The sequence below is a fragment of the Poecile atricapillus genome, chromosome 20 (genome assembly GCF_030490865.1).
Source record: "Poecile atricapillus isolate bPoeAtr1 chromosome 20, bPoeAtr1.hap1, whole genome shotgun sequence".
Taxonomy (NCBI): Eukaryota; Metazoa; Chordata; class Aves; order Passeriformes; family Paridae; genus Poecile; species Poecile atricapillus.
Window position 1 is genome coordinate 11,130,030 of NC_081268.1, and position 19,103 is coordinate 11,149,132.

General features: G+C 47.0%; 1 protein-coding gene across 1 annotated transcript; it reads left to right on the forward strand.

Moving 5' to 3' along the window:
- The first annotated feature begins 182 nt into the window (after positions 1-182).
- UAP1L1 (UDP-N-acetylglucosamine pyrophosphorylase 1 like 1) lies at positions 183-18,284 on the forward strand. The gene is made up of 9 exons (XM_058853685.1): positions 183-497; positions 7,426-7,630; positions 9,237-9,412; positions 10,467-10,639; positions 11,445-11,638; positions 12,462-12,602; positions 14,123-14,308; positions 14,939-15,005; positions 15,910-18,284. Exons 1-9 carry the CDS (start codon positions 221-223, stop codon positions 15,994-15,996), a joined length of 1,506 nt encoding a protein of 501 aa, XP_058709668.1. The 5' UTR covers positions 183-220; the 3' UTR covers positions 15,997-18,284.
- The last annotated feature ends 819 nt before the right edge of the window (positions 18,285-19,103 follow it).

Sequence of the window (19,103 nt, forward strand, 5' to 3'; positions counted from 1 at the left end):
GGGAAAGCGCTGCGGTGGCTGCAGCTCTTGCGGGGCCGGGAGTGCGGCCAGCCCAGACTCATCGCGACCCTCGAGCGCGGGAAGCGCCACCGCCCCGGGAGCGCGTGACCCGCGAGCGTCGGGGCGGGGTTCCGGGGGGCGGGACGGCACCTCTGGCCCCGCCCCGCCCCGGCACCGCCCCGCCCGGGCCCTCCACGTCCCAGACCGGGCTCCCGGCGTCATGGACCCGCCGGAGGAGGTGCGGGCGCGGCTGGAGCGGTGCGGACAGGGCCATCTGCTGCGGTTCTGGGCCGAACTGGACACGGCGCAGCGCAGAGCGCTGCTGGCGGCGCTGCCGCCGGGGCTGGGCGAGCACTGCCGGCTGGCGGCGGCGGCCGGGGCCCGCCAGCGCGGCCCGCCCGAGCGCCTGGACGGCCGGATGGAGCCGCTCCCCGCCGAGTTGCTGGGCAGCGCCCGGCGCAGCGGCCCCGCCGCGCTGCAGCGTTGGGAGGCGGAAGGTGAGCGGGGTGCGAGGCCGCCTGTCCCTTCCGTTCTGGGGCAGCCGAGTTCCGCCGCGTCCCAGCCGGTGCGGGACAGGAGCTATGCCCCGCGGGGCCCCGGGGCACAGCCGCCTCTTGCGCTGTCACCGCGTGCTGCCGAGGCCGGTGGCCGGCGGGTGGGAGCCGCAGGGACGGCGGGTAGAGCAAGGAGGGAGGGAGCAGGGTCACGGCTCCACCCCGGCCCTTAGCGCCGGCTGCCGGTGTCCTCGGCCCATGGAACTTTGGGGCTGGAACTTTGGGAGACACCGACTTTTCACTCTGGGTTATGAAATGCGGCGGCCGAGGCCCCGCGGCCGTGCCTGGCAGGATCAGATTTCTACAATTCTGTGACAGGCAGTGATAGCCAGGTGGGGCTCAGTCTCTCCTCTCACTTAACAAGCGACGGGATAAAAGGAAAGAGCTTCAAGTCAGAGGAGATTCACGTTGAATATTGAGGAAAATTTTTTCACTGAAAAGGTGGTCAGGCATTGGCATAGGCTGCCCATGGCAGTTGTTTGAGTCACCATTCCTGGAAGTGTTTAAAGAACAAGTGGACATGACACTTAAAATACTGCTTAGAGGGCGTGGGGGTATTCTGTCAAAATGATTTGCAGTATGTGTCATGAAAAATCTGTAATACTAAAGGATTTAAAGGATCACCAAGAGCACTGGAGAGGGACTTTGGACAAGTCGCTTGGAGTGACAGAACAAGGGGGAATGGCTTCACAGTGACAGAGGGTAGGGTTAGATTAGATACTAGGATGTAATCGTTCCCTGCGAGAGTGATGAGGCCATGGCGCACACCCAGAAAAGCTGTGGCTGCCCCATCCCTGGAACTGTTCAGGGCCAGGTTGGATGGGTTTTGAAGCAACCTGGGATAGTGGAGGGTATTTTTGCCCATGGCAGGTGGTGGAAAGAGATGGTCTTTAAGGTCCCTTGCAACCCAAACCATTCTATGACTGAGTCCCTGGGGAGCGTGGGAGCAAGGGGGGTGGTTTTCATTGCTGCTGAGCTGGGTAGCTGCCTTCATGGGAGGATGAGCTCCCAGCCTACCAACAGGTGCAAAGGCCGGTCTCAGGTGCTGATTCCCATCCATGCTGTGTCATGTGCAGCAGGAGGCTGGTGGGATTTGGGAGCAGAGTGGATGAAAGAAGCCCAGGAAAGTCCATAATCGATGGTTTTTGGAGCCTGGTAGGTGCGGGTGTGTGAAAGGTAGGGGTAATGGGAGACCTGGTGGCGGGATGTGCTCTTCCACAGCATGTAAATCTTACATGGATGTCCTGTGCTTTTTTCTAAGTGCACACTCTTACTTATTTATAAGGGCTCATCTTGGATCTTCCTTTATAAAATATAACAGCACTGTTAAAAAATAATCTTAATTAAAAAAAGAAAGCCAGGAAAACCCACCTGTGCTTATAGAGATACTTGTCTAAATTTTGACAAGTGGCTGCACAGCCTTGGCCCAATGTTGCTAGTAAAGAGATGAGAATGTGTGGGCAGGGGAGTCAAATTTTCAAAGCTTCTATATGTTTCAAGCTTCTATATGTTTCTATAAAGAAGCATGAGGGTCACAGGGCAGAGGAGCTTTTCTGCTGTGTCAGACTCTACTCATGGGGCTGAGTGGTGATGGAGGGAACATAAGTTGGTACAGTAAATCACAGAATCCCAGAATGGTTGAGGTTAGAAGGGACCTTAAAGACCATCTCATTCCACCCCCTGCCATGGGCAGGGACACCTTCCACTGTTCCAGGTTGCTCCAAGCCCTGTCCAACCTCTCCTTGGACACTTCCAGGGAAGTCCTGTCAGACACACCTCATGCCAGCCACAGGACTGTGGCCACTGTAGAGCAGAGGTCTAGAGGAGAAGCCACAGCCTCTCTGGGTGACCTGTGGCAGGGCCTCGCCACCCTCACGGGGAACACTTCCTTCCCAATATCCCACCTATCCTTGCCCTCTGGCAGTGGGAAGCCATTCTCTGTGTCCTGCCCCTCCATCCCTTGTCCTAAGTCCCTCTCCCGCTCTCCTGGAGCCCTATTAGGCAGTGCAAGGGGCTCAGAGGTCTCCCTGGATCCTTGTCTTCTCCAGGTGAATGCCCTGAGTTCTCCCAGGCTGGCTCCAGAGCAGAGGGGCTCCAGTCCTTGGAGCAGCTCCGTGGCCTCCTCTGGACTCCTTCCAGCAACTCTGTGTCCTCATGCTGACAACCGCAGAGCTGAAGGTGGCACTGCAGGTGGGTTCTCACCTGAGCAGGGCAGAGAATTCCCCCTTCTCACCTGCTGCCCCTTGTGGTATCAGCCAGGGCACAGGGGCTTTCTGGGTGCCAGTGCACTTGGTCAGGGCATGTTGAGCTTCTCATCTGCCCACACCCCCAAGTGCATCTTGGCAGGACTATTTGAGGGCATCACAGTGAGGAGGAAGGTATCCTTTGAGCTCTAGAGGCAGAAGGGGCTGGGTCAGGGCCCCACAGTTAAACTAACAGCTTTATCAAACTGGGTCACTTGTCCCCCAGCCAGCTAGGCAAGTGAGGAGCTGATGTGTCTACCTTGTGCCACTGGCCACAGCATGGAAAGGAAAGGAAGACCAGGCTACCTGAGTGGGCTGGCCTTGCTGATTGCCAGCACTGCCTGCAGCAGCCCAGGTCTAATGTGTTTGGGATCCTGCCACTGTGCCCTAATCATCTGGCTCCAAAGTCCCGTGGCTCCAGGCCACTTCAGCCCTGCAGGCAGCCTGAATTTCTACCAGAAGGGGTATACACAGATGTTCTGTTTCCTTTGGTTTGTTTTTATGAGCCAGTTTAAGGCTGAAGAGGGATTTTATTTCCTGACAGAGGGCAACAGGAGCAAAGACTTCGTTCCACTGAACCCAGGCATTGCTGTGTGTGTCCCTGCAGATGTGGCAGCATCCGTGCATGGCATTTCCCGGTGGAACCAGTGTCATGGACAGGCTTTGCAGGATCATGGGTCTCTGAGGGGATGCAGCTCTGAAAGGCCTTTATTTGCAGTGTGTTGAGCAGGCTGGGAGCAGGTGAGACATCCCAACCTGCTGCTCAGTCTCCCTGAGGCTGCATGGCTTGTACAGCCTGTGGCTGTGGGATCATCATCATCCTGAGCTGAGATGCTCAGTACTCTGTCTGTAGGTGTCTGAGCTCCCCACACCTGCCATCTGCATTGCTTAATTGTTTTGCATCCTCCAAAGACTGAACAACTAAAATGATGTCTCCTCCTTCCCTCTTCCCCTTTTTCTATGGTAAAAAATTATGGATAAAAGAACCAGACAACTGAAAACTTGTCTTGGGGACACCTGAGATCTTTTTAATAGTTAAAAAAATAATACCCTTGTTATTGTGTCTCAGACAACAAAACTGCCCGATCAGATTTCCTTTCAGATCTTAAACACTGACATTTAACAATCACATTTTCCAGGCAGCCCTAGGAATGATGGTATATATCAAACACAGACACAAACACTTTTGCATTCTGTCAGTGTTTTATTAAAGAAATCTAAGTCATGGTCATGGGTTGAGGTGTACCTCATTTCATCAGAGAGTTTGAGGAGCCATTTTGGTTATCTTGACTGCTCTGCAGTATTGAAAATTCTGAAGTCTTCTCTTGCTGACTGCTGTTGTAATGGGACTGATGTGCCTGTTCAATAAGAGAACTCAGTTCTTGCAAGACCAGTCTGTTCCTCCTACAAAACCTATTTTTGTTTTTTTACTTTTTATGCAGAGTAGGATTGACTGCAGCATTGGTGGGTATCTCAGCAGCCAACACATTTTCTCTTTAGTTGAGCTGTTTGTATTTCATATGCTGCAGAAAATAAGGTGGATTTTTTTTAAGGGGATAGATCTCATTGCAGCCATATGAGTCAGTTATTATGAACTTCAGTTGTGAATATTGGTAATTTCACAGTTGGGAAGTCAGAGCAGAGCTACTTACTGAAATTTATGGGGTTATTTGTTTTCATTGTGACCTAAGATCAGAACTTTGAAAAACTGTCTGGGTTGTAGGGTTGTACCATAAATACTGAGAATGCCATAAATGGTGGGATGCACTCCCCTGTCCGAGTTGTTCATGTGCACTATGGGGAGCCCTCCTGGGATCTGGCCCTGTCAGTCTGCTGGATTGTAAAAAAAGCAACATCACTGATGTTATCAGTGATGTTGCTTTGGGCTTGATTTTATCCTGCTGAAGTTGAGGTTTCAGTCCCTGCAGTGAAAGGCCCCTCCAGGAGATGGGTGTGAGATGCCACCTCCCCCTTGGGTAGGTCCCATCCCCTCGTCACTGCGTGGAAAACTTCGGAGAGCTGCTATCTCCTGTGGGCATCTGCATTTCAGTGGGGTGATGCCAGATATGGCACCTGTGAGCTGTGGCTAAGAATTATAGTTCCTTGATGCTGTGGGATAGAGTGGGGACCTCCTTGACTTTCCCAGTACAGTGTTTAGGGTGTCATGTGAGTGATGACCTTGGCCACAATCTGCTGCTCTGCAGAAGCGTCGAATTTGGGATCTATAAGATGTGGTCTGTTGCATCAGAACCTGAATGTATGAGGCTGGCAGTGCAGGGGGGAGATGCAGCAGTGCAAGTGTTGCACTTGTTCCACTGGTGGGTGAATCTCAATTGCACCCCAAAGCAGAACCCCCCATGCTGCAGCAACTGAGACCAGCAAATGCTGAGCTTAGGCTTCAAGCAGCTTTGGCTGAAATTGCTGTGAAATACTTTAGCTCAAGTTTCAGTTATAGATTATTTTAAGTAAAAATAATTATTAAAAAATGTTTTAATTGTCCGTTTCACAGAATCACAGAATGGTTTGGGTTGGAAGGGATGTTAAAGACAAGATTATCTTGTTCTAGCTCTCCTGCCATGGGTGTGGATGCCACCCACTATGTGAGGTTGCTCAGGGCCCTGTCCAGCCTAGCCTTGAGCATTTCCAGGGATGGGGCAGAACAGTCTGGAAGTGTCCCACAGGGCAACTTTTTAAGGTTTCTTTTTTTTTCCCCCTCCATAAATTCTTTCTGTGCTGGATCCCCATAGGGAAACAGGCACCACCCGAGCCAGGGCATGAGACAGTTTGGAGCCATGCTCTGGTGTCTCTCCACTCAGCTCTTTCCCTTCTTCTGCAGTGGTGCCCTGCGTTGGCAAACAGTTGAGCACACAGGAAAACCATGTGATGGGACTGGGACAAGTACTCATGGTGTATTACTTACACCATGATTACTTACACCATACTTACCTGAGACCTTCTGCTCTGTCCTTTGAGTCTCATGGGCAGCTCAGTGGAGGCACAGAGGACCTGTTTATTGCTTGTGGTTTGTTGTGAAATGCCGGATGTCTTATTTGCATCACCATGCAGCTCACCCCGTCTCCATGTCTTTTACATTACCAATTTAAACCAATTGAAGCTTCCCCTGCTATCCAAGGACCTCCTGAAGCATTGAAATCCCAAGATCTCCACACACTGGTTTCTTCTTTGGGAGCTCTCCTAATTCCACTTGGAGGATTGAAGATCGCCAGAAGTGGCTTTCAGCTCTCACTCCTGTGGCCCTGTGGCCCCAGAGGCTTCTCTACAGCAGAACCATGGCTGTGGAACTGGCTCCCTGTGTGCCTGGACACTAGCAGCCTTTTTGGAAGGGGTGTGTTTAGGGAGAAGGACTTGTGTTACTGCTGTGGTTAAGACTGAAACTTGTAAGCGTGGGAAGGGGAATTGTGTTATTGCAATGTCATGGACAACTTAAGTCTTTGCTGAAAAAATTGCTGGAAGCTGCATTTTTTAACAGAACTAAAATCAGGCCAGGTTGTTAAAACAGCAATTGATATTTTTGCTCTATTGTTCATTTAAACAGCCCATTATTTAAAGATTAGCATAAGCCAAATCCTGGCGGTTTTTTAAAATTTAATTTCTTTGGTCTCCATACCTTTCAGTCCAAATCAGGAGTGTTTTAGCCTGTGGGGTGTTTGCTGAAGGCTGAGGTGCTCCACAGGCTGTCCTTGGCTGCAGGAGCATTGGCAGTTCAGTGCTGTGCAGTGGCAGAAGGCCACTGATAGCTACTGCAGCAGAGCTGTGGCTTCTGATGTGGGCAAGCCCAATGTTCCTTGCATTCCCAGAGAAACTCAAAGTGTTCCCTAATGAAAAATCTTTCTCACAGTTGTCAGTTATTATTGTGATGCTGACTTTGGAGAAGGCAGGGACCAAAGTCTGAGACTGAGCTGAGTGTTTATTATGTGCTCTGGTTCTTCCCCAGGTTCTCCAAACTTCCCTGGTTTGTCAGGAGCACTGATACTGGTTTCAGTTAGATCGTGGAAGTTGTAGCTCCTGCAGTCTTGGCTGTATTACTAGCCCTGACTGCAGCTGTGTTCAGCTTCCACTGAAGCTGGAGCACAGGTACAGATAATTGTTGAAGCCGGATTCCAGAAACCCTCCTGCTTTACTCAAGATGATGGAACTTGGCTTCTTTGGGGTATAGAAATGATAAGGGACCTCTGGAGGTCTCTAGTCCAACCCCCATTTGGAACAGAGCTACTCCTAACAGCCTGAAGCCAGGTCAGCTAAAGCCTTACTGAAGTAAGCCTTGAAAACCTTAGGGGACATTCCTTCCTCTCTGGATGTCTTTTCTAGTGATGCACTACCTCCCTAGTAAAGATTTTATATCCTAATTTGAATCTGCTAAGTTGCAGCTCATGGCTGTTGTCTAGGTTTGCACCAATTGTTGCTTTAGGTGAGGAAACTGCTGCATTCAAAAGGTGAAGTGAATTTTCTCCTGTGTGTGCAGTGGCATATTTCTCTCTGAGCTACCAACGTTGAACTGGCAGCTCCTGGCTGTTGTCCGAGCTCTGCAGAAAGGCTCAGGAGAAGCAGATGGGGTGTTGATTGCTTTGGAGGTTCTTATGTTCCCTTGGGCTTCTTTTCCTGTACAGGTTTACGTCAGATCTCACAGAACAAGGTGGCAGTGCTGCTCCTGGCTGGAGGACAAGGAACCCGCCTGGGAGTCAGCTACCCCAAGGGCATGTACAACGTGGGGTTGCCCAGCGGCAAGAACTTGTATCAGATCCAAGCAGAAAGAATCCGCAAAGTGGAGCAGCTTGCTGGCAAGAGACACCACTGCAAGTGTGCCATTCCCTGGTAGGTGACCTAAGGCCAGACCTGCTGTGCTGGGCTCTGTGCATTCCAGTCTTGCCCATGTTGTCTTCAAGAAGCACTGATCTGGGTGCCGTACAAGGACAGGTTGAGGGGAGCCTTTTGTTGGCAGGATTTTCGATGGCAGTGGCTGAAGGAGAGTGCAGAGGGATGGGAGATGGCAGGTCCATGTCTGCACACCTGAGGGATTGAGTACTGCCTTTGTATCACTGACCACAACCCTAACTGCTCTACCTTGCTGGCTTTCTAAGCAGCTACTGGCAACACTGTAAATGGCACTTTTCAGTTTCATCCATTTCTGTTTTCTCTGGTTCCTGCGTGGAGGACAACCTAGAGCTTGCCTTCCAAGCCTTTCTTCTTGCCCTTGTCCTTAATCTCTGCAAAAAAACCTCTTCCTTTGTGTTCAGGCCACCTCCTGCTGTCACTGTTTACAGCTGCCAGTTCTGCCGGCTGCTCCTGGCTTTCAAAAGAGATGAGCTCTGGGCAAAGTGCAAAATGTGAATTCCCTATGGGATGTGGTGGGTGAGAGGAAGGCACTGCAGACGTGTCTGGAAATGGTTTCTGCTAAACGTTCTTTGTCAGACTATGAAGACTATGTAGAAATACCCTTATGAAATCAGTGTCTGGTCTGAGTCAGGGTTTTGGCAGTGAAAGAGCAGGTGTCAGAGGGCTTCGGGTTGCCACATTGTTTTACAAATTTGAGGTCCAAGTTGATTCATACATTGTTTCCTCATGGAAGGTGAGTCCATATTGTGCTTCTTCCTGAAGCCTTGTATACAGGACCTGAATTGCAAATGTATCATCCCTCGTGCTGCTGGAAGTCAGGAAGTATTATTTGCAAGATGCCACATCTGTTTCCAGTTCCCCTCCTGGGGCTGAGGAGGCAGTTGAATCAGTTTGCTGCTCCAGTACACCTGGGCCTAGGCGATGCTATGCTATGGAGATGTAAACTGGGGACTGGGAATTGAGAGCCAGGCTCTCTTGTGTTGTTTCCTCATGCTGACAGAGGACCCTGTATTCCTATACTGATAGTTGTTGAAGTGTTTGACAGGTAGATGATGAAGATGGCTTTTAGACAGTAGTGAAGCAGGATAGTGGAGGAAGAGACAGAAGCAATACGGAGCTGAAAGGAAAGGAGGAAATAGAAAAACTCGCAACAAAAACAAGCCATGCAGCCAAAGGAAATACTGCTGTTCGTCTTGGCACTGAAGAGGTGCTGGCAGAGTGAAATGGTCAGGGTCTCTATACACATTTAACATCAGTATGAATCTAGAGTGAATGAGGTTGTTTTCTGTCCTTTGTCTTGTTTTCCAGCTCATCCAGATGTTGTTCCCATTTAGGGCAAAGCTCTTCTGTCATGGCTGGAGCTAGACCAGGGTAGGATCATACCCTGATACGGTCATAGGACCCCATGCAGCCTTACTGCAGGATGAGTTCAGGAGGAGAGCTCTCATGTGCAGTTGCTCACCTCAGGATGCTGCCACGTCTCTCATTTCACACTCCTGGGATTCCTCTCTTTTGTGTTCGGTTTGTAGTTGTGCCTTTTGCTTGTGTTGTTCTTTCTCATTGCCCAGCCCCCATTCCTGCACAGGTACATCATGACCAGTGAGTTCACACTGGGACCAACAGAAGAGTTTTTTGTGCAACACAACTACTTCAACTTGGATAGATGCAACGTTGTCATGTTTGAGCAGAGGATGCTGCCTGCTGTCACTTTTGATGGGAAGGCCATCTTGGAGGAGAAGGGGAAAATAGCCATGGCTCCAGGTACCTGCTGTTTGCGCTTCCATACTGCAGTGTATGTTGATAGTTGCTATGGGCCATCAGCCAGCCCAGGCACATGAGCAGGCTTTGGGGGTCAGGGTTAATGCTTCCAGTTAATGTGGAAAGGTTCTGCTAATGTTTCAGGCTGGTAATCAGGAGCATACATCTGTTTAGTCCGTGCTGGAGATTTGACCACAGCACATGGTTTTTTATCCAAGTCTGGGAGTGTTGGCAGGATCAGGAGTACTGTGACTGTAGTGTAGGGAAAAGGTGCATTAGCAGAGGTCTCTCTGCGATGTGTGGGGTGCTGCTTTCTTTGATGAAGGTCAGGAGCTCAAGGCTGATAGCTGGAAATGGGTAGGAAAGTAGCAGGATTAACTCTTTTCAAAATGACAGCAATGTCTTACCTTGTCATGTTCTTTTAACCTAGACATGGTAAGAGACTTGGCGATGTCAGCCCAGTTGAGACTGCGTTGCAGCTGCAGAGTGGTTCTCCTGAGCTGACAGGGGCATCCCAGGAGGAACTGTAAATGGGTGATCTGTGATAAATGTGCAGGTGTCTTTTGTACAGCTGCAGTTCAAGCCTTTAAAAAGGCATTGAGAAGTTGTGGGGGGAAAGATGAACAGAGAATAAGATTTATTTTAATCTTTCTCCAAGAAAGAGAATAAATATGCTTTCACCCTGTACTGGAGGAGAAGTGTAAAAGACTTTTCCCACCCTCTGCATAGATTTGGCCTTTAGTATTCTCCCTCTGAGGATCTTGCTAGCCTTCATAAAGTCTCATAATGCTGCTCAGTCCCCATGGTCCCAGTATTCAAGTGAGAGAACTGGGATGAAAAGAAGAACATGCTTGTGCATGTTCAGCATGTTCTGCTGAGCTGTGTAGCAGAGCTGGACATAAAACCTGGTATCACTGGCTCTTAGCTAGAAAGCATTCCCTACTCTTCTGTTCAAGAATGTTTATTCAGTACTTTCTGCTTTTGCTCTGTTGCTACAAAAAAACCCACCCCAAAGTTGCTAATGAGCCAAGACTATCTCTTTTCTCTTGCTTTATAGATGGCAATGGTGGCTTATACCGTGCTTTGATGGATAATAAGATCTTGGATGATATGAAGCAGCGTGGAATCCAGTATGTCCATGTATATTGTGTGGACAATATCCTCGTGAAAATGGCAGATCCAGTCTTCATAGGTTTCTGTATTTCCAAAGGGGCAGACTGCGGTGCAAAGGTGAAGCAGTGCTAACACTGGGCTGGTTTCCGTCAGGGAGTTTGGATCTGATGATACTTGGAAGCTGTGGGGAGCTTACATGGCCTGCGGTGTTCAACCCTTTGCCCATCAACAGCTCACTCTGAGCAGATTTAGAGTTATTTGCTGCCTGCACTGCATTTCAAATCCCTACCTGTGGGTGTCCTCTGTTCTTCCCAGAGTACTGTGGAAAATAAACTTCAATTAGAGCAGGGACTATAGCTGCACAGGAAACTACACTCTGGAATTGCTTCATCTCTACACCCAGCCCTTTCTACAAAGGCACTTGGTCTGTCTAGAAGCCATAGACTTGGACTGGGTTGTGTTTTATAAATGCACCTTTAAGTCTAATGGAGGCATTGCTTACGCTCTGCTGTAGAAGAAGGGGAAAGCTTTAACAGCCTGGATTTTGTTAACTTAAGCAGCAGCTGTCTGAAGAGAAATTTATGTTACTTGAGTCATCAGCACTGTTCAGGCAAATGGGGAGTTGAAGGCTAATAGCTGCAAACTATTTAATGCCAGATCCTAGTCCTTGATAAGAAAAGGGCCCCCCAGTATGCCAATTGCTTTTAACTGGTTTGTCTTCTGAGAAACTGTCATATTAAGTGATTGAGTACTGGGGTTTATGTTGAATTGTCAGGCAAAATGTGCTCTGTGCCCCTTACATAGCCCCGAGGTGCTGGAGGATCAGCAGGCAACAGTCCCATGGGATTGTTTGTACTTGGGAGTTGAAGTAGTCCTGGGATTTTCTTCCTCTTTGTCATAAACCTGTGTTCTGTGGCTGCAGGTAGTGGAGAAGGCCTACCCCACGGAGCCTGTTGGGGTGGTGTGCTGTGTGGATGGGGTGTACCAGGTGGTGGAGTACAGTGAGATCAGCCTGGAGACTGCACAGCAGCAGCGCCCTGAGGGGGGACTGATGTTCAGTGCTGGCAACATCTGTAACCACTTCTTCACTGTTGAGTTCCTGGAATTAGTGGCCCAGTAAGTCCCAGCAGACCTTGTAGGTAGCTGTGCAGCCCAGAAATGCCCCCAAGACTGAGTGTTGCTGTTTCCCACTCTGTAATTTCTGTTCTGGTTATCCCCTGTGTTGCCTTTTACCTCCTCTCTCTTCCAAACAGTTTCAAACACCCAAGTCCCCCTTCTGACAGCTCCATCATGCTCTCCAGGCCCTACCCAAGGAAGGGGTTGCCAGGTTCACTGTAACTAAGTCAATTGAGATATACTGGTGCATGATCTTCCTGGGCCTTCAAGGCTGAGCAGCTGTGCAGGCTGCAGTGTGGCCAGTGATGCAGCCTTTTACCATGGATTTCCAGTGGGAATGTCAGCCATGCCAACTCTTGGAACAACAGAGTTTGTGGGAGAGGGTGAAGTTGCGGGTGGACTCTGCACCTCAGTGTTGGGGAATGGGGATGTGATACTGGGTATTCAGTGAGCAGCTGTACAACCTTCCTAAAGAGCTTGAGCCACCCTTGGGTGAGGGATCTGCTCTCCTCTGTTTTCATCCCCATCAGGTAACAATTTGGGTTGCCTCTTTTTTTTTTGTAACCTCTCCCTGCAGTTTCAGCTTGATGCAAAGTTCTCCCTCTCCTCTGACTGTCATGTCCCAAGTGGTGCAAAGAGAGCCCATGTCCAGGCTGCTCTGTTCAGGGAAGTGTTTCCTGGATGTGACCTGGGAGGGAGCAACACCCACAAACAGCTGGAAGTTGATCTAGAGCAGTAACGAGCTATCAGCTTCCCTCAAGTGTACTGCTTTTTTTTCTAAGTGGGCTTGAACTAAATAAAATGGTTTATTCTCCTTTTGCAGGAAATGGGAATCACAGCTGAAGCATCATGTAGCCATAAAGAAGGTACCCTACATTGACAAGGAGGGAAATCTGGTAAAACCACTAAAACCAAACGGGATAAAGCTGGAGAAGTTTGTGTTTGATGTGTTCCAGTTCTCTAAGTTAGTGACAGACATCATTTTACTTTTCCCCTCTGCTTCTCAGTGTTTGTTTGAATGACTGTAGGTTGAAACGAGTCATCCCAGAGAGCACATGGTTTGCGGGTGGCTTGTTAGGAATGTAGTTGGATCTATGCCCAGCTCCAATCGGACAGTAACACCGCAGGCTCTAAGGGGAGCTCACAAGGCGCTCGGTGCTTGCGCCAATCCTGCTCCCAGACTGGTCATCCTGCTGAGGATGTGTTGGCTGGCCTGGCCTCTGCCAGCCTGGGAAAAAATGAGTGCAAAGCCAATGCAGGCCATATTGGAGTATTCAGACTTAGAAAAATTGGGTCTTTCAGCATTGTAGCTTCCATGGCAACTGAAGCTCTGGTTACATTCTTGGGGGTTGTTAAGCCAGGGCTCAGTTTGCGCCCTTTGTGCTCGGAAAACAGTTTATTTAAGTACCGTGAGGCCAAGTGGAACCATCAGCATTCACTTTCCAAGCTCTGCAACGTAGCTGGGAGTGCTGTGACATACATAGTCAGGGGTACTTGTGTCTAGGGAACGTAGGATTTTAGGAATTAAGCATAAGTGTTGTTATAAAATCTATTTTTCCAAGGTTTCAAATTCAGCAGTGAAGATTCTGTTTTAGGCTTAAATAAATGCCAAAGAGAGACCTCAGGCAAACTGAATTATCTTTGTTTGGGGGATAGTATTTCTCCTTTTATATTATTTCTTTTAGAATAGATAGCTCAAGGACCAGTCTCTGTTTCCTGACATGCGTTAGATCAAGTAGTATCAAACTAAATACAAAATCAGGGTGATGGGAATGCTGCTGAGTTCTGAGCTTTGACAGGACTCATTTGCAAGCAGTGATTCCTTGTGCTTTTTTAGCAGCTCAAAACCACTTTGGCAGCTGTGCTTCACGTACAAAGCACAGAAATGCACAGATGTTGCTGTGGGGCTTTTTAATTTGCATTCCCATTCTGGTAAACAGCTGTATTTCGTGTTCAGCTGTGAGGCCTCCCCTGTTGCTTGTTTGTCCCTGGGAACCGGTGTCCTGAGTTGGTCCTTACCTACAGACTCCCAAACACGGAGCATTTCTTGGAGCATAGTGGGGTGCTCTGCAGTGAGTGCACCGCTCGTGCTGTGCCCAAGCTCTGGACAGTGCTGTGCTCTCCATCCCGCTGTGCTCTGAGCTGTCTTGTCCAAAACCTCCCATGGCCTAAAGACGTTTCTATGGCATCTCTGCAGAACTGTTGCTTTTTCTCTCCCCTGAGCACAGCTTCAGTAGGTTGGGAAGCTGCTGTTATGTTCTCAAAGAGACAAGGCTTCTTGTGTTTTTCCATTCTACAGTCCTGGTGCTCCTTGGCTCTTCAGATGGGCGGTGGGTTTCCCTTGGCTTGACTGCCTCGGGCTGCATACAGTGCTTCTCCCAAAAATGTATATGAGCCTTTCCCCATGAATGTTGTTGTTGCATTAGTGAGGTTGATGACTAGCTCTGGTTTTCATGACCATTGTTTTCTTCCCTTTGCTGGTAGGAATTTTGTGGCATTTGAAGTTCTGAGAGAAGAGGAGTTCTCTCCACTAAAAAATGCAGACACAGCAGACAAAGATACTCCTACCACTGCTCGGCAAGCCCTCCTGGCCCAGCATTACCGCTGGGCTCTCAAGGCTGGGGCCAAATTTGTGGATGAAAATGGTTGCAGGATACCAGAAAAACTCAGGTATAAATCTGTGAACTCCTCTGCAGCTTCTCTGCTGGAAGTGCTCAGCCATGTCAGCTGGCCAATGGCACACCCTGGGCTCTCCAAAGCCAGGAATTAGTGTAGTCACAGTGTGGCTCAGTATGATTTTTGTACAGCTGCTCCTCTCTGGATGTGCAGGTTGATGTCCAGTACAGTTCCTGCTCCTCTTATGACTGTGGGTGCTCCAAGTAGTTAGCACACGGGGCTCTGGGCATTCTCTCTGTCAGATCTCTGTTCTTGGGCTAATGAGTTGGCCCTTGGTTGTTAGAGCGATTACCAGTTCAGATACCTTCCTGTATCATATGTAATGAAAAGCTGCTGTTACTCTATGGGGCCATTACTTCATCAACTCATAGTTCAATAAACCCACGAGTTGTTCATTTTACTTGAAAAGCATCTCTAGAAAAAGGGTGTTTTGGTTTTGCTGAATAATATTTGGGACCTGCTAATTCCTTTTTATTTTCACACTTTGTTTTCACATAATGTCTGGTGCATGTGACTGTAACAAATGTCTTATCCTTCTGGATATCCTATTCTGGACAATCTTTTGAAGAAGATGCACTGTTTTTTCATCATGGCAGGAAGTTAATCCTGTGCTCTCTTCATCAGTCTCTCAGGAACTGAAGATCCTCCGGCTGTGTGTGAGATTTCTCCATTAGTCTCTTACTTTGGAGAGGTGAGAATAACTATCTAAGGAGGCATTTTTAAGAGTGTGCAGGTATGCATCTGATTTCCTTCCAAATACAGGTGTTTTCTTTAGCCTGGGCTTGCTGAGAAGTGGTAAGATCAAGGAAACAGGGACTTGGGCTCTGTGTAACTATCATGTGGTTCCATTATGTTTTACTCTTCAGCAGTTTGTTCACTCCTAGTTTTAGCCATCTGTAAAATGAGATTTGCAACAAGGCTGCAGCTTCATTAAGACTCATGAGCACTTTGAGATCTTAATGAGAAGTGCAGAATATCCAAATTAGAAAATCCGTGGGTTCCGTGCTCCTTTGTGCCCGTATCCCAGACTAAGTGAATCCTGACTGAGAAATACGCTATGTATGTTTGCTTTAGGGAAGCCATTGCCCAAGTTTGTCCTTCTGAAAAGAATTGATCCTGAGAAACCTGCTTCCATTTAGTAATGAGAATAGATGTTTCCCTGTGTTGGATGGACAGGGTGAAAAATTAGTAGATATCAAGAGAATTTGTGAGCGCTGTTTGCTATGTTTCCACATGTGTTAACTTGCAACCCAGCTATCTGCACTAGATGTGTTCCTCAATATGTGCAGGTGGTGAACTCATTGCAATCAAAAGGTTGTCAGAACAAAATGAAAACAAGGTAATGTAACTTTTCTTTGCCAGGATTATTCTAATGTCAGTTAAGGACACACCTTCCCATGCTGCCCCCCCAAGAAGCTTGTTTCTGAAATGAGGTTTTACGGTTCCTTAGCACCTCTGCTTCTTGAACCCCGGAAACGCTTTCTGTCACTGGGGAAGCTGTTACTGCTGGCTGTCCCTGACCTTTGCCAGTCATTCCTTGAGGACTTGAGATAGTGTATTTACAGCCTAACAATACTGTTCTCACACCTTCTCAGGGTCTGGAGGTGTACATGAAGAACAAAGAGTTCTCTTCTCCCTTTGTACTCGATGAAAACAAAGTGGAAATGCTGGAAAATTCTTGAAGTGGGAAGCCTTACCCTCTCAAATCAGATCCATGTTTGTCAGATTGAATATAAGAACTGACAGAACTAAAATGTCAGCTATGAAGTGCATTATAAAAAAAAAAAATTGCATTGCAGTGTCCGATTGATGCTAAATCCTCGCAGCAGTTGCAATTACACACATGTGTGAGCTCCCCAGTTCCGTTTGGTAACTTTGAAGGCGGTGCCTTTTACCTCAGTCTGTTTTGTCTACTCAGATGTGAGTGTGGATTAATGCTTTCTGAGTGCTAAACGGATCCTACATTTCTTATTTACTGTTGCATATGAATATGGAAAAGAGCCAATCAAGGCCTGATAAATCAGCTTTGCCTTCAAGAAGATTAAATTTCTTTAGTGCCTTGTTAGGTATCTTGTTTGTGTGGGTGTGGTTGGTTTTTTTTTGTTTGTTTTGTTTCTAAATCATGTGCACAGCTGCAGTCAGATCGAGGTCCCATGCTGAAAAGTATGGAAGGACTTTGGATACTGAGGTTTTCTCTCCAGCGGTCAGTTTTTTTTCCCTAATTGCATGCTTTTTAGAAGATCCAATTCAGAAATTGCATCCTCTAAGCAGATCATACAGAGTCTGCTGTATGTAAGGATGTTGCTGTGCCTAAGCATTGCTTGAGGCTTGGAGTCCAAAGTAGAGCAGACAATGGGCTCGCTGGTGCCATGCCTAGGCTGACTGGTCCTTCCAGTTGTAGTGACTTGGGCTTTTTTAATTAAAAAAAAAAAAAAAAAGAGAATATTTTCACAACCCTCTGCCCTTTCTGACTATAACAGTTTTCCTTTCCATTTCCTGTTTTATATATACCATATCCCTCAGACTAGGCTCTCTTGAGGTACCTGAAAGTAGTAAGAGAAACAAATCCCAGTGGTAGAATTTAATTGGTAGAATTTAATGCCTAACCAAAACAAAACAAAAAAAAAGACACTTAGACTCAGCATCAATAGGGCACACAGTAAAAAGCCAGCTTCTACTTCTAGAGTTTTTGTCCAGGTGATTTTCCAGCACTCTTTCACTTAGGAAATAATTCTATAGATGCCTTTCTTTTAGATGTGTTACTAACTATAATGTAAAGGTAAGTGTCAGCTAATGAAGGACACTAGTTGTCAGAACATATGTAGCATGTGAACTCAGCCCTGGCCAAGGGGTCCCAGGGTAGTCCTGACCCTTGAACCACTAGTGATTCTTCCTCTTCAGTTTTTGGACACTGCCACAGAAAGCTCATTCCCATCTGATGCAGAACCTGTGCTGAGCATACCCGAGTTGTTTCAGCCCTGATGAGAACACGTCAGCTGCATACTCTGGTGGCTGGCCTTTGCATCAGAAATGTTCCATACTCTTTACCCTAAATGCAGTGTTAGGGAAGGTAGTGAGAAAGATGTTTCATCTGAAGCGTTACTTCATCCATCAGCTTCTACTGAGGAACTGCTTATGCTATTTCATTAAGCATAATTAAGTTCCATGGCTTTCTGCAATTTCTGGTGTGAAGCTCTATTCAGAATAATAGAGAAGGGAATGGGAAAGTACATAAATGACTTTGAGAGTAAATACAGTTTGTAAGTATGCTCAAGTTTACCAAAGAAAGCATCTAAATGTCAGTATCAGAGTTTTTGGTTGTAAAGTGTTTCTGCGTGAACTTGAGTAATGATGCTTTCACACATGCAGACGGGCTAATAACCGGTTCTGATTACCTCAGTTGGCATGTGCAGCCAGTAATTCATATTTTTAGTATAAATGAAGCATTTGCCCTTGTCATCCAATTCTGTAATCTTTTTGCAGTGTTTCTATGACACATTCCATTCCTGTCAGTCAGGTTTTATATCTGAGAACAAACTGTGTTGCGTATTTGTGAGTACTGCTCAGTAATTCAAGCACACACTTCTTTTACACTGTGCTGTGCTATAAAGAAAGATTTATTTTGCTTTTTCTGAAGATCTTTTTCTCTTGAAGCTTCAGTTTCCATGCACACAGAACAGAGCTGCCGACATGGTTTTCAGGATTGTTTTCAATGAGAAGTTAAATTAGAATGCTGAATGCCTTGTCTCTTGGGTTTTTATTTTCTATTACTCTTCACATTTTAAACTGTGAACATAGAAACAATTTTGAGAGAACTTTAACAAAAAAAATCTGTCCTGTATGTAACAAAGTCTTTGTATGCATTATAAAATGAAAAAAAGTACCTGAAGCAAAGGGAAGGCCTGTAGTACTCCAGAAACTTCTGGACATCTAAACATTTTTAACAATAAAGATGTTACTGTGATTTCTATGTATTTGTCTGTGTTTCTTGTATGTGAGAAAAATACTCTTGTTGTCTCCGTCCCTATGAATGTTGTCACCGCAGCTGCGGGATTGTGTCACTGGTAGTGCATCTGGAGGCTGCAATGCTCACTCTTCAGGTTACAGGGGCATATGGAACTGAGCAGAGGTGATTCCTGGAGGGGGTTGACATTGTGGAATCTATCTTTTCATCAGAAAAATATTGTTTCATTGTCACGGTGCTGTACATTTTTTCCAAGCTTTTCAGCTTAGTTTATTGAGGGAAGGGAGTTTAATTGCAAGTGGCGGTTGTCTTTATTTCAAGTCGATTTGAGTAACATGTTTCTGAGTCAGTCTCACAGCTGGTGTGTAGGTAATGAGTGCAGCTTTTACTTTGCTTACCAATGAGAGGCACTTCTTAAACAGGGCCCTATTTATAGCACAGTCAGTAGGGAAAGGCAGTAACACCTCACAAATGGCAGATTCCCCTCATTTGGGTGTTTAGGGCTGAATCTAGCAAATGTCAGAAGCATATCTCCATTCTTACCTCTTCCCCCCCCGCCTTTCATATCTTCCCTTTCTTGCCTCTTTTTCTCTTTCTCTCTTGACACCCATGTGAAGGCTACTGGGGATTTAAATATGTTTTTAAGTTACATGAGTCAGTAGTTTCCTGTGATAGGAAAATAATACTAAAAATGAACGCATGCTTTAGGCATCTTAAATTGTTCTTCTGCTTGTTTATGTGCTGTTCGTATCTACCAGGATTTTTGATTGATTAGTTTTCTTAATCATGAAATACTCAGAAAACACCAAATTTTCAGTTTTATTT